This window comes from Impatiens glandulifera, chromosome 8 (genome assembly GCF_907164915.1).
Source record: "Impatiens glandulifera chromosome 8, dImpGla2.1, whole genome shotgun sequence".
In the NCBI taxonomy this organism is placed as follows: Eukaryota; Viridiplantae; Streptophyta; class Magnoliopsida; order Ericales; family Balsaminaceae; genus Impatiens; species Impatiens glandulifera.
The window spans coordinates 10,148,819-10,163,020 of NC_061869.1; the positions used below are offsets into that span (position 1 = coordinate 10,148,819).

Genomic DNA, 14,202 nt, shown 5'->3' on the forward strand with positions numbered 1-14,202 from the left:
AATTTTGTTATTGGATCTATATAATCGAGTAAAGTTGTGAAAATCTTCTTACAATAATAAATTTTGTAAAAAAAATAAATTATTTTACACCAAACATTGGATTGATGATATAGATTGTTTAACAAGATTGTTATAACTTATAGTAATATTTAACAAAAATACATTAATGTTGGTTAATCTAATATTAATTGATGATAAAGATTGATCAACAAGATTATTATAATAATGTTTAACCCATAAAAATAAATATTATTATAGATTGAGAAAATACATTGTTTGTGAATATAATATTACTAAATCATTAATATTTTTTTAAGGAATTAGATTTAGTTTATATTACGATTAATTAAGAAATTAGCCTAAAAATAATATAATTCATATATATGCACAAATTTTAATATTTAACCTGATATAATTATAATATGTTATATTAAAAATCAATAAATATGTTCCACAAAGATTCAAAATACAGTAGCTTGTTTAAAAATACCTAGATTTGTCGCATTAAATTTTAGTTTTAACGAATAAATATTATTAAATTTATTAATATATAATAATTAAAATAAATTTTATAATATTATTTCATTTAAATAATATTCAAATAACATATTTAAATAAATATATAATTTTCAAATAAAAAATCCCAAATACACCTCCCATATGAGTTTCCAAATGTACATAAAGATGATTTTTTTCTTAAAACAAAACATTTTATTAACAAAATATTACATCAATGTCACAACATATAGAGGAGATTTCATTCTATCTTACTCACAAATATTATCCATGAAATAAACTTTTTATCCATAAAATAAACTTTTTGACTAACTTGATAATTCACAATAAATAATGTTGGTTTAATTTTGAGTTAAAGTATGTCAGTCTGAAAATCTTACAAGTGTGTAAATCTACATTTATTTATTTATTTATTTATTATTATTATTTAATTTTAAAATAATATTTTAGTCAACAAATTTTAAAATTCATTTATTAAATATATATATTTATTATAAAACTAATAAAATTATATAATATAATATTAAATTAAAATTACATCATTACAAGCTGGAAATTAGCAAAATTGATTTAATATATGTCTCTTTCACAGTCAGTGATCTGATGATCGCAAATCGCAATCGCAATCGCAGAGATTTGAGATTTGTTAATGCTGAAACCCAGTTTTCTCCCAAATCGCATCTCTAATCCTGCTTAGATCTCTTCCTTTCAATGTTCTTCCAATCCCTTCATAAACCGAAAACGCCACCCTTCTTCCCTGTTTCTGTTTCGCCAAAAACTCATGCGGCGGAATCATATCATCCTCATCGCCACCGCCGTCGCCGCCGTCTTCATCCTCATCGCTATCAAACCTGCGTTTCTCTCTGTATTCATGTTTCAATATCTTCGACCAATCCGGTACATTTATGGGTAAAGACGCAGCCTGACCCACCTCAGAATGCTTAAACGCCAATGGCTTCTTCTTCCTCGATGATGATGATGGATGATTACCGGCGATCGCGTTCAGCGATTCTGACGACGATTGATTGGATGAGTTCCAGAGATCTGATTCGTCGAAGTCAAAGGTGGAATCTGAATCGATTGAAGTTTTTGTTTTTGTTTCTGGGGAGAGGAAAAGATGGGTTGATCTTGGGAAGTAGGATTTTGATGCCGCCATTGATGGATTTCTGGATTTGAGATAGATGGATGAATAATGATGGTGATGAAGATGGAGAGTTTATTCATGCTTTTATAAAGGATAGTTTAGTAGTTTGTATAGTACAAATGGATAAGGTTCTTTTCTTTGTCATTGTTGTACGATCCATTTTTTTATTCATTTATTCAAATATAAAAAATAAAATAAAATAATTGGATTGTTTGATTTTAAGACTTTTTTGATGTGTTATGTTAATATTGGTTGAATTACTTACTAAGAGCTTCTTCTGGTTATCTTTATATATATAAATAAAATAAAAAATAATAATTTAAAATAAATTATATTTTAATATTTTTTATTAATAAATTAATTGATTTGAGATAAAAAAAATGAATATTAATTTTATTTGGATTATTAAAATAATTTAAAATAAAAAATATTATAAAAATAAAATAAGAGTATTTTAATATTTTAGTTATGAATTTAAGATAATATTATAATTTTGTATAAAAGTTTTCTTGTCAAATAATTCATTAAAAATTGATTGATTTTTTTTTATTTATAAAAAGGTTGAAATAATTCGAAATAAATAAATACAACTATTTGAAAATAATAATCACAAACTATTGTTTGATGAAAATTATTTAGAATTATTTTAAATAAACTATTGTTGCATCAATTATATAATTCAATTATTTTATTTATTTTTTAATAGTTTTATTCAAATGATGTAAATAAATTATTTAGTCAAAATATATTATTATTTTGAGTAGATCAATATGAGATATTTTCCCCCAATTTAACCAAAATATTAATAATGAAAATCTGAACTCTGATTTTTTTTACTGGTTAATTAATCTATTCTTATTCTCATTTTTATTTAAATAGTATTTTTTTCTCACTAATTACTAAGTGTACTAAAAACATCAATATTTTTGAAAACATTCCACACCATTCCACAGTATATGGACTTCTCTCATTTGCACACTAATTTTTAAAGTTATTTGAGATTTTTTTAGATTTTTGGAAAACATTATTGGATAAAAAAAAAATTTTATTTGATAAAATAATTTATAAAATATAAGATGAATAACAAAGTTTTTTTTATAAAAATCTAAGAAACTCAATATTCATGTGAAGTTAATTAGTTTTTTTTTTTTTATGAAAGTTATTAAATTAAAATTTTATTGGATGAAAAAAAAAAAAGATTTGTTATGTTTAATGGGTTAAATTATTTAAAATATATACATATATATATATATTTAAAATTTTAAGCTATATAAAAGATACTAATATATTTTAATACTTCAATTAATAAATTAATTGAATAATTATATAACTAATATATATATATATATATAAACAAATATATAAGACTATATAAACATATTGGTCTTATACGGATAAAGAAAATATATATATTATTTAAAAAATAATGATGGTGGTCATTGATAGTCATTTAAGTATATGAGGTAATTTTTTGATAAAAATATTTAAAGAAATAGCATATATTAATTTGAGATTAATATATTAATTATGAACGTACCCATATTAACCCATTTAACTTTTTAGATAAATATCTTTAGTCAATTTTAAGTTATTAATATATATTTTTCAACAAAACTTCATTTAAATTAATATTCTAATAACAAATTAAAAAATAAATAAATTAAAAAAAACACCTAAAACTCGGAATCAAATTTACCATAAAATTCAATATAAAATAAAATAGGATTAAAATTTTTACTACTTTGTTTATGAGGTTATATTATGAAAATAATATTAAATTAAAATGAGATATCATATATTATAGTTAACCTAACACCTTGGTTAAAAAAAATAATAATAAAAAAAAGTCGTAACTCATAACTCATTAACTAAAAGTTGCCGTGTCTGACGGAGCAAAGGCAAGGGTAAAACAGTCTATTAATGAAAGATGACAAACGGCTATAATTTTGTCTTTTTCGTTTTTGTCCAAGGTAAAAAAAAAATAAAAAAAATAATAATGGTAGTTTCCTTTAAGTAGGTTTTGATTGGATTAGAAAACTTAAAAGAGACGGATCAAGTGGTCCCCACATTTCAACTTAAACGTATACGTTTCATTTAAAATATCAACCTGCCACGTGTCAACATTTGGTGATGTTAAGCCACGTGAAGGCCCGTGGGCCCATGAAAATCGGTTAGAGACCTGCAGTAATGCCAATTAGATTTTGGCCCAATTATCTCCACACCCTCTGTCTTTCTTATTTGTAAGATTATTTATTTATTTTATTTTTTTATATTTTTTTTAGAAATTAATATCAACTCACAAATAACGAATATCCTCTTCCAATTTTTTATTTTTTATTTTTTTAATGTGATATACAACCTCTAACTTTAATACAAGACTTTTATTTTATTATTACTAGTTAAATCCACTAATTACAATTTTTTTTATGTCACTTTAAGATTTAAAAAATATATAACTTGATATATTATATTATATATAGGAAAACAAAACAATATGAATCAAAAATTTTTGTCCACCAATGATATACATAATAAATATATATATATATTTTTTTGCAATGTCATGACAAATATTAGCTATTTTGGTATCTCCATTTCTTCAAAGTGACAAAAAAAAATCAGTATTATATAATTTTTTAACATGATCTATCAATTTATTAAAAAATAAAATTTTCATACATTTTTGTTTATTTTAATTCCTTGTCACATAATAATAATTATTTTATTTTTATTTATTTTAATAACATTTTTCATATTAAATAGAAACAAAATAACTTTCAATTTTTATTGGGACACTTGTATAAGTGAATGTGATTATCATAGTTATTTATGTTGATAAATTATGATTTTTTTATAAGCCAAATTATTTAGCATAACTAGATTAGATTTAAAGATTTAATCTATCTGAATAGTTTAATCATTATACCTATTAAATCAAAATAACAAAAATACCAATTAAATATAGAATTTTGATATAATAAAAAATAATATAAAAAATATAATAAATTCAATATATTCTATTTGAATAACTTAGTGGGGCCATCTTCTGTCCTGCTGTCGACGCTATTGGACCGATCCGAGTTCTGATGTTCATGAGGAGGATTCGGTGTAGATGATGTGTTCTCCAACTCCGCTAGGTTGTTGTCATCTCGTATGATTCCGAACTCCACCGAATTTTTTCGGAGCTCGTTGTTGTCGATGGACCACTCCCACTTCTTCTCCTCCTCGAACACGGCATCTCTACTCACACGGATTTTCTCGCAAACTGGATCAAAAAACCTATGCGCCTTAGTTCCGTCTTCGACACCGAGGTACACCATGACTTGACTTCGATCATCGAGTTTCTTGAGATGCGGTCCCACAATCTTCACATGTCCGGTACACCCAAACACTCTCAAGTGCTCCAGATGAGGTCGCTTACCGGTCCACCCCTAGTAAGGGGTGCAGGATCCTAGCACCTTCGTTAGTAAGCGGTTCAAGAGATAAACTGCATGTCTTACCGCCTCTCCCCAGAGGTTTGTCGGTACCTGCATGCTCTTGAGCAAGCTCCTCGCAGTATCCATCACAATACGATTTCTTCTCTCCACCACGCCGTTTTGTTGTGGAGTGTACGGTGATGTGAAGTGACGTTCGACTCATTCCTCTTCATAGAATTCTGCAAATTTCTGTGATGTGAACTCTCCACCTCGATCAGTTCACAAAGTCTTTAGCTTGTGCTCAGACTTGTTTTCCAAGCCTCTTGAACTTCCTGAATGCTTCAAACGCTTCTCCTTTTTCTCTGAGCATGTACACCCACATCCAACGACTATAATCATCAACAAATAGAAGAAAGTACTTGTTAGCGGCAAGTGATGATGGGGTGATCGGGCCACACAAATCCGCGTGCACAAGTTGAAGGGGGTGCTTGACACGGAAGTTGGCTTGGACTGGAAATGGTAGCCTTGTTTGCTTTGCAATCATGCAACTTTCACATACTTGGTTGGGGTGTGTGAACTTGGATATCCCTATAGCCATCTCCTTCTCCACCATTATCTTGAGCGCGTAAAAATTTACGTGTCCAAGTCTCGCGTGCCAAAGCCAAGCTGAATCTTCTAGGGACGTTAAAAGGGAAACAGGTTGACTCGTCTCGAGATGAATCTTGTATAAACGATTTGGCGATTTCTCCACCTTCATCAACAGAACATCATTTTGGTCGAGCATCTTCAAGAACGGGCCAGCTAATATGATTGTACGCGTTCATTTCTGTTCACTTCCGATTTTCTGGCGCGTGTGCCCAATTTTTTTTTTATTTAATTGGCATACGCTCCCTTTTTTCGAATTGAATTGGCCCGTACAGGTTTTAAATCGATGCACTCGCAAATGTATCGATCTAATTGACTTGAGAGTCGCCACCTTAGTTTACTTCCCAAAGAAACTAAAGAAAAGAAAAATCAGAGATTCATTTTAAGAGTCCGGTGTTTGGTTACGTATTAGGAAACGGCCTACGGCGCTATGTCCTATACGCATGTCTTTACAAACAGTCTCTACTCCTAAGTAATTGGCCATATGACGTTTAAAAGATTGTTACGTTTTCGTTCTGAGTTCAGAACTCTTTTGCTTGTGTGAGAAAATCTTAATCATTTTGCAAGGGGCTAGTCCTATTCATGGGGTATTTGACAAGGATAAGGCATTGAAAAGTATTAAAAGGCATTGAAAGGCATCAAAGAGCATTGCAAAGCATAGAGCAACATTGTCAAAGAAAAACGAGAATCAGAATTCCCGAGAAAGATCAAATGAGGATAGCTGAGGAGAATAACAATTCGATTGTAGGACTAGAATTTTATTTCTTCTGCTCAAAGGAGAGAAGAGAGTGGATTAACTTAAGGTTCCAAGTGTTTCCTGATTTAAAATTTTCAGAGTTAAAGAAAACTCCAAACACAACACATTAAAATGAGTCATTTTCAAAAATAATTCCCAAAATCCCCAAAACTTCATATGATAGTCAAAAATATTATTAAAAGCTCACAGGAATCGAGTTTGGAATTTTCGGAGTTATAGAACTCCCGATATGACACTGCAAAGATAGACATTTTTCCAAACGGGCCTTAAAAATTTCGGGAAAAATTATTTTTGAAGAAAATAATATTTTTGAATTTTGGGGAAAATTTGAAAAAGTTTGAAAGTGGTTTGAATGTTAAATTCATCATTTTAAGGTGATTTGTTAACATTGGGAAACAAACAGGACCTAAGTTTATTTTAATTTTTTTTTTAAGTTTTAAATTAAAATAAAAGGAAAAGAAAGTTTAGGGGTCCAATTAAAACATCATGAAGAGATCAGGGACTACTTTAATTTCGAATTAATAAATTAATACGAAATTAAAGTTGTCAGGCTTATTTAAAAATAAAAGAGACCCAGGGGTCTCTTTGAAACTTCACAGAAGTTGAGGGAAACGCGACATAACAAAAGAAAAAACAGAACTCCAACCGGCCCTATGCTCTCCTCCGGCGACTTCTACGGCGTCTTCTCCGGCGTCTTGCACACTATTCTCTTTGTTCAACCACTCAGTAACCTCTTCGGACGAAACATGTATAGCAGTCAATTCTTTTAGTTCCAAACGACTGCTGTAGAATGCGTAGCCAGGGTCAATTTTGTCTCTCTTTGACATATTTGCATCCAGAAAAGGCTCACAAAGCCGGAGCATAACAGCACTTAGGTTCAAGAACATACCAGAACTAGCACAGGATAAGGGGTCATCAACTGGTTCGCGCTCAATTGAGAGCACAATCCCAAGTTCACGTGGCATCTTTGAGGTATCCTCTTCACTGTAAATCTTATTTCCAGCAACATGAAGAAGTAGAGTTGGCCAGAGAAATTCTGATATAAGGAGTAAATTCAGTATCTGACTATCCGCTTCAAAACAACAATTACGGATTGTTCCAGAAACCCCTTTCTTTCTCAACAGATTTGTTGAATCAAATTGCCTAGTAATTTGCTTAAGAAGTCCTCGCTTGGGGTCCACTAAAAGTTTCCTTCCTGCTTCCCGCTGTGATATATTCACAAGTATTGAACCAACATGTTCAAAAGGATCGCCATTCTTCTCTGTAGAAATGCAGAATGATCTCACAAGCTTCATAACATACAGGCCATGCATCTTCTCATCATCAACCTGAAGCAAGGCAGCTATTCTAGTATCTATACGGGTGAGATTAACCAGTAACATAACAAGCAACCTTGTAATGCAGGCATCTGGCTTGTATAATATATCCATTACAGTTTTAATCATTCCCATTGAAACCATTTTAGCAGACAAATCTAAGTTTTGTGATAGGTTAATAAGAGCTTCAGCTGCAGGTTCAGATACCTCCTTTTTTTCAGACATGAGGCTAGAAATCTCAACATTATTGTCAGCTCGGTCGATTTGAGGCGATGGTGGATACCTCTTTCCAATGACATCGTAGAATGATTTCTCAGCAGCTTGAAGATTTAAAGACTCTTGAAGCATGCAGGTTTTCTCTTCCATATCTTCTTCCATAAGGATCTGGTTTATGTATTGCAAAACAGCATCTGAGAAATCATAGTCTTTGTGAGGATCTTCTTCGTAAGTTAAAGTGGAAGTAGAAATCAAATTGTTTGTTGGAACATCATTCGAAGTGAAAGGAATCCCGAATTCGTAGCTCGTGAATGAACTTCCATGATCCGCAAACACAGACTGGAATCTAGGATTTGGAAAAGGGTTAACAGGGTTATCTGGAATGATGGAAAATCCACTAAAACTGTTATTGGACAAAGGAGTCTGAAATCTAGGTCTACAGTGAGGAGAAGCAAAGGACGATGGAGATGCGGCTTGAATTCTAGCTCTCCAATCTTCTGATTTCTCGGAGCCAGCATTTCTCCTAATGGAGACTAGCGAATCGGAGCGACAGAACTTAATCGAGCAAACTTCTCGTCCACATTTTACAGGAAAGCAAATCTTCTTACTCTTATTCCACTGGACTATCTGATTGTTTTGTGAAAGAGACAAGGCGACCTTCGTTCTCATCCACAGGTCGAATTGAGCACCGACACCGTTTGAACTCACCGCCATCGCTAATATATAATTGTCATTGGAGGCGGCTGCAGTTAGTTATACCTAAATCTAAGCTCTGTGAAGCGAGAATAGCGGTTACAGAACTAAAATGATGAGAGAAAGGTCGAACGGAGGTTGAACGGAGTTAGAATCGGAGAGAAAGCCGGCATTGGAGAAATCTCTCTAGTGATAAGAACTTATACATTGAAATGACCAGTGAGGAAGCTGCTCCGGTGAGAGTGATGAACATAGATTTGAAATGAGAGAGAAAGAGAGAGAGAAGGGACTGGTTTCTAATCATATCCTCAATCCTAACTACTCCTAATCAAAGATCTATCAGCCAAAATCTAACAAATGTCAGTCAAGCATTCAATCAATTGGAAATAACTACAGCAGCAAAGGAAACATACTTGAAATTTGAATGAAACAAACTGTAATCACACTTCTAATCATCAAGCGGCATCGGTGTTCATAACCGATGCCTCCAATCAACCTTTCAAGAACATCATTCAGTTTGAATGTTTACCTGATTAGCAAAGGGAGATGAAACAAGATGAAGAAACGAAATGAGTCAGCCGGATTCGAAGAAGCTTCAGCCAAAGTTTATGCCGTTCTTCGCGTTCGTCAATCCAATCGTCCAAGGCAATGAGCTCGGATCCCTCCTTCTTCAACAATGGAAGCAATATCAAAACTCTCTCTGATTTTGTAACCGCTCCTCCAGCTCCAAGAACTGAAAAACTGTTCTCTTTCTCTAAAACTCACCCACTCCAAAAACTGCCTTCTTCCCTCATCTTCCCCTCTTTTTTTAATTTTATTACAGGGGTTCATTTGTAATTAGCCCAAAAGTTGAAGGGCACGCTTGGAAGAAAAGAAAAAAATATATATTTTCCCTTTTTTTTTTCGTTTTTCTCCTCTTCCATTTTTCTTTCTTTGCACCTTCACACTAAACGAATCACCCCGGTCGCGTTTTTGCTCAAAAAATTGTGAAAATTTTATGGTCACTTCTTAACACCACGAACGTGAATCTCCTTTTTGAATGAACCCAAACGGACATTCCTATCCAAAGTTATGAGATTTTAAAGTCACTCCTCCATTTCAATCTTTTCAATCCCGCGGTTTTCACTTTCATAACTTTAATAGCCCATAACTTTGTGCACAGAGCTTTCCCCACAATGAGGTTGGTACCATTGGAAAGGAAAGACTCTTGCCTACATCCCCATATTCTTCTTTGCTTACGAAATGGTCCGTGTTGGTCAGGAGACTAGCCTCACAAAAACGTGTCAGTTCACGCATCACCTTCGCTGCGGGCGACTTGGACTGAGCTTCAGGGAGAACTGGGAGAAGTATTTGGTGTCGTTGGAAAGATAATTCAAAGGGATTTCCAACGGTAGCTCATACACTGAATATGGATCATTGGTGAAAAAGATATGGTTTTTAGAAGTGCAACATAGCTTCAGCTAGCTCCCAGGACTTGAATCGGTAGTTTTTCCTTCTTTTTGAGCATTTTCTGCACAAATTTGCAAATAATAACATTATACTCAAAATTCAAGATTTTTCAAAACGTACAACATGAATGTGTCACGGGTTGGGAAAACAGAGTCGTTATGAAACTTGACCTTTGGATCGTTATCTTTTAAGCTTTACCGGGTCAGTTTTCCACGAGGTGATTCTATTTTTGTTTTCCCAGTTCAATAAACAAACATGAGTCTTATTTCGGGCCGGGTTTTTCTATTAGGTATCTAGGGTGTAAAAATGAGGTGTCTACAATGATCGTATTGCCTTCTTCTGTCATCTAACCGAGACTTATAATATTACTTATTAATTTTGGGATGTAATATACATCGGTCATTTGAAGTTTATCACCATTCTTGTATACGAACTATATGGATCCTCGACCCTTGATATCAACGAAGGAACCGTCTCTGAACTTCACTTTTCCGGTGATCTTCTCGTCGAGTTCATTGAACTTTTCTCGATGGCCCGTCATATGGTTGCTTGCTCCATTGTCAAGGTACCACACGTTAGTGTGATTATACTCCTCGCCACTTGAGAGTAGGATTGCCATGACTTTCTCTTCGTTGAGCAGTAGTACCTCTGGTTCCTCCTTGGACGGTTGTTGTACGAATTCTTCGAGATTAGTCTCCTCATCCTCGGGAAAAGGATTCGCCACTCCCTCAACGAACATCAATGTTGGCTCATCGTCATGGAGATTTGTGAGGTTTGCTTCCTCGTCGGGCTTTTTGTTACGGCACTCGGATGCATAGTGCCCGTACTTTTGACAAGCATAACACTTAACTGTGCTCTTATTTTTGCGGGGTTTGGTGTCTTCTTGTCGAGATGAGCTGTCACCTCGACCTAGGCCTCGACCTCTCCCTTGTCCCCGACCTTTTTCACGACCTCGGCTATCTCCACCGTTGCCGTTGCGACTCGACGAGCTTGAAAAACAAACAGTTTCTTTGTTTTTCTTCATCCGTGACTTCCATTCTTCATGCGTGAGCAAAAGATGCTTCTCCTCCTCTCGGTCTTCGTAGCCGTGAAGTCTCTCCTCGTGGACCTTGAGGCGACCGACGACCTCCTCAACGGTCATGTTTTTTAGGTCACCGAATTGCTCGATCACAGTCACGATCTGCATGTATTTTTGTGGTACGACTCGAAGGAATTTTTTTACGACGGAAATCTCCTCCACCTTCTCTCCCAACGAGCGGATACCGGTCACAATTGATGTTAATTTCATAGAGAAATCGTCCACCGTCTCCCCGTCTTTCATGCGAGTTGCCTCGAAGTGAGTCCTCAAGGTTTGCACTTTTGCCTCCTTGACTCGCTCCACGACGACGTGCATCGTCTTAAGTGTCTCCCATGCTTCCTTGGCAGAATCCTTCTCTGCCACCATGAGAAGGACGTCCTCTGGAAGTGCTTGATAGATGGCAGCGAGAGCCATTCTATCTTTACGTTCCCCATCCTCGTCCTCGTCGGAATCTACGGCTCCCCACACTCATTGCGCTTGTAAATTTACCCGCATCTTTAACGCCCACACGAGTAGTTACTCTTCGTGAGTAACGGATAAGTGAGTGTCACGTTCCCTGTTCTTCCGAACTTCGCTGTCATAGTTTCTCCTCCGGTTGGTTTGCTCGGTGACGACATGTTCTTTGGTGAAATGGCTCTAATACCAAATGTTGGTTTCAATTTAATGGACCTTTGTAGAACAAAAGTGAAGAAAGGAAAAGAACAAATCTGGAAACAATATTAAGTTGGGAAAATTCTCTCCGTAATTTATTCTTCATGAGGATATACAATTCTGGGGGGTAGTTTTGAAAGTTACAACCAACATCCTATTTATACAAAAAAAAAAAAACAAATGTAACAGCCTTACATTAATACCTAAGATAAAAACCGTAGGAAATAAAATCCCATTATTACCCATACTCCAAAAAATAACTCATTCACAATCAATGGATGGTAATCAATGGTTTTGTAACCGCTCCTTCAAATCAGGCTTAGACTCACACATGAATGAAAACTTAGATATATGACTATTATTGTTAATTAATATACATATATTCAACATGCATATCATTACGTGTAATGTTTTAAAACATAACACCTGTTTTCTTTCCCCCTTATATATATTATATTATTATAATATATATCTCAGTATTACAGTCAGGTCGAATGTGTGTTATTATTATTAGGTGGGGTTCTTAGTTTAGCAATCGATAGTTGATAGATTTGATCATGAGAAAGAAGAGGAAAGAGACTGAGGTTTTGCGCTCAAATAAAGGGGATCAAACTGTAGAATCATCTCTCAATACGAGATCCTCCTTTTCAAACTAGTCGTATATCATCATTGTTGAAACTAGTCGTAGAGATCAATGTGCAATCGATAGTTGATAGATTTGATCATTAGAAAGAAGAGGAAAGGGACTGAGGTTTTGCGCTCAAATAAAGGGGATCAAACTGTAGAATCATCTCTCAATACGAGATCCTCCTTTTCAAACTAGTCGTATATCATCATTGTTGAAACTAGTCGTAGAGATCAATGTGCAATCGATAGTTGATAGATTTGATCATGAGAAAGAAGAGGAAAGGGACTGAGGTTTTGCGCTCAAATAAAGGGGGATCAAACTGTAGAATCATCTCTCAATACGAGATCCTCCTTTTCAAACTAGTCGTATATCATCATTGTTGAAACTAGTCGTAGAGATCAATGTTTATTGAAACTAGTCGTATATCATTATTTCCATATATGGAAAAATAAGCGATGACGCACATTCAAATGAACTGAATAATGAAATGGAAGATGAAGAATCTAGTACGCAGGTGCTGAATTAGAGAGAAAAGAAGATTACCATATCTAACCAAGAGGTGCTTTCCGAGCTAAGAGTTGATTAGAAGGGTTACTCGTTACACGGAGCTGATACTTGCGGAAAAGAGAGAACAATCTGAAATAGGGAAGACTTCAGACCATGTTAATCGTCGTCGTCGTGTTTGTAGAGAAAAAGCTGAAATGTAAAGTGATGGAAGAAGAGAGATGGTCGCGCAGTTTGTTTGTATTATGTTCTGCACCAGATTACCTGTACGATTGTACGAGATGATGTGCGTGCAGTTTGTTTGTATCCTCTTCTACACCAAACCAGGCCACACACACATGGTTTGTCCATTTTAGCCTTTTCGGCTTGATTTCTCATCTTCTGCTATATTTTTAATTTGTTATATTGGAATATTTAAAACTCGGAATCAAAATTACTATAAAATCCAATATAAATAAAATAGGATTTAAAAATTTACTACTTTGTTTAATCGATAGTTGATAGATTTGATCACGAGAAATAAGAGGAAAGGGATTGAGGTTTTTGCGCTCAAATAAAGTGGATCAAACTGTAGAATCATCTCTCAATACGAGATCTTCCTTTTCAAACTAGTCGTATATCATCATTGTTGAAATTAGTCTAAGAGATCAATGTGCAATCGATAGTTGATAGATTTGATCATGAGAAATAAGAGGAAAAGGACTGAGGTTTTGCGCTCAAATAAAAGGGATCAAACTATAGAATCATCTCTAATTACGAGATCCTCCTTTTCAAACTAGTCGTATATCATCATTGTTGAAAATAGTCGTATATCATCATTTCCATATATGGAAGAATAAGCGATGTCGCACATTCAAATGAACTGAATAATGAAATGGAAGATGAAGAATCTAGTACGCAGGTGCTGAATTAGAGAGAAGAAGAAAAGATTACCATATCTAACCAAGAGGTGTTTTCCGAGCTAAGAGTTGATTAGAAGGGTTACTCGTTACAAGGAGATGATGTTTGCGGAAAAGAGAGAACAATCTGAAATAGGGAAGACTTCAGGCATATTAATCGTCGTCGTCGTCTCTGTAGAGAGAAAGCTGAAATGTAAAATGATGGAAGAAGAGAGATGGTCGCGCAGTTTATTTGTATTATGTTCTGCACCAGATTACCTATACGATTGTACGAGATGGTGCGCGCGCAG

At 34.1% G+C, this 14,202-nt stretch overlaps 2 protein-coding genes across 2 annotated transcripts; both read right to left on the minus strand.

Annotated features, from left to right (window-relative positions):
• Window positions 1-1,048: 1,048 nt before the first annotated feature.
• LOC124912579 lies at window positions 1,049-1,722 on the minus strand. The gene has a single exon (XM_047453221.1). It carries the CDS (start codon window positions 1,670-1,672, stop codon window positions 1,163-1,165), a length of 510 nt encoding a protein of 169 aa, XP_047309177.1. The 5' UTR covers window positions 1,673-1,722; the 3' UTR covers window positions 1,049-1,162.
• Window positions 1,723-10,585: 8,863 nt separating this feature from the next.
• Window positions 10,586-11,644, minus strand: LOC124912946. The gene has a single exon (XM_047453579.1). It carries the CDS (start codon window positions 11,642-11,644, stop codon window positions 10,586-10,588), a length of 1,059 nt encoding a protein of 352 aa, XP_047309535.1.
• Between the last annotated feature and the right edge of the window lie 2,558 nt (window positions 11,645-14,202).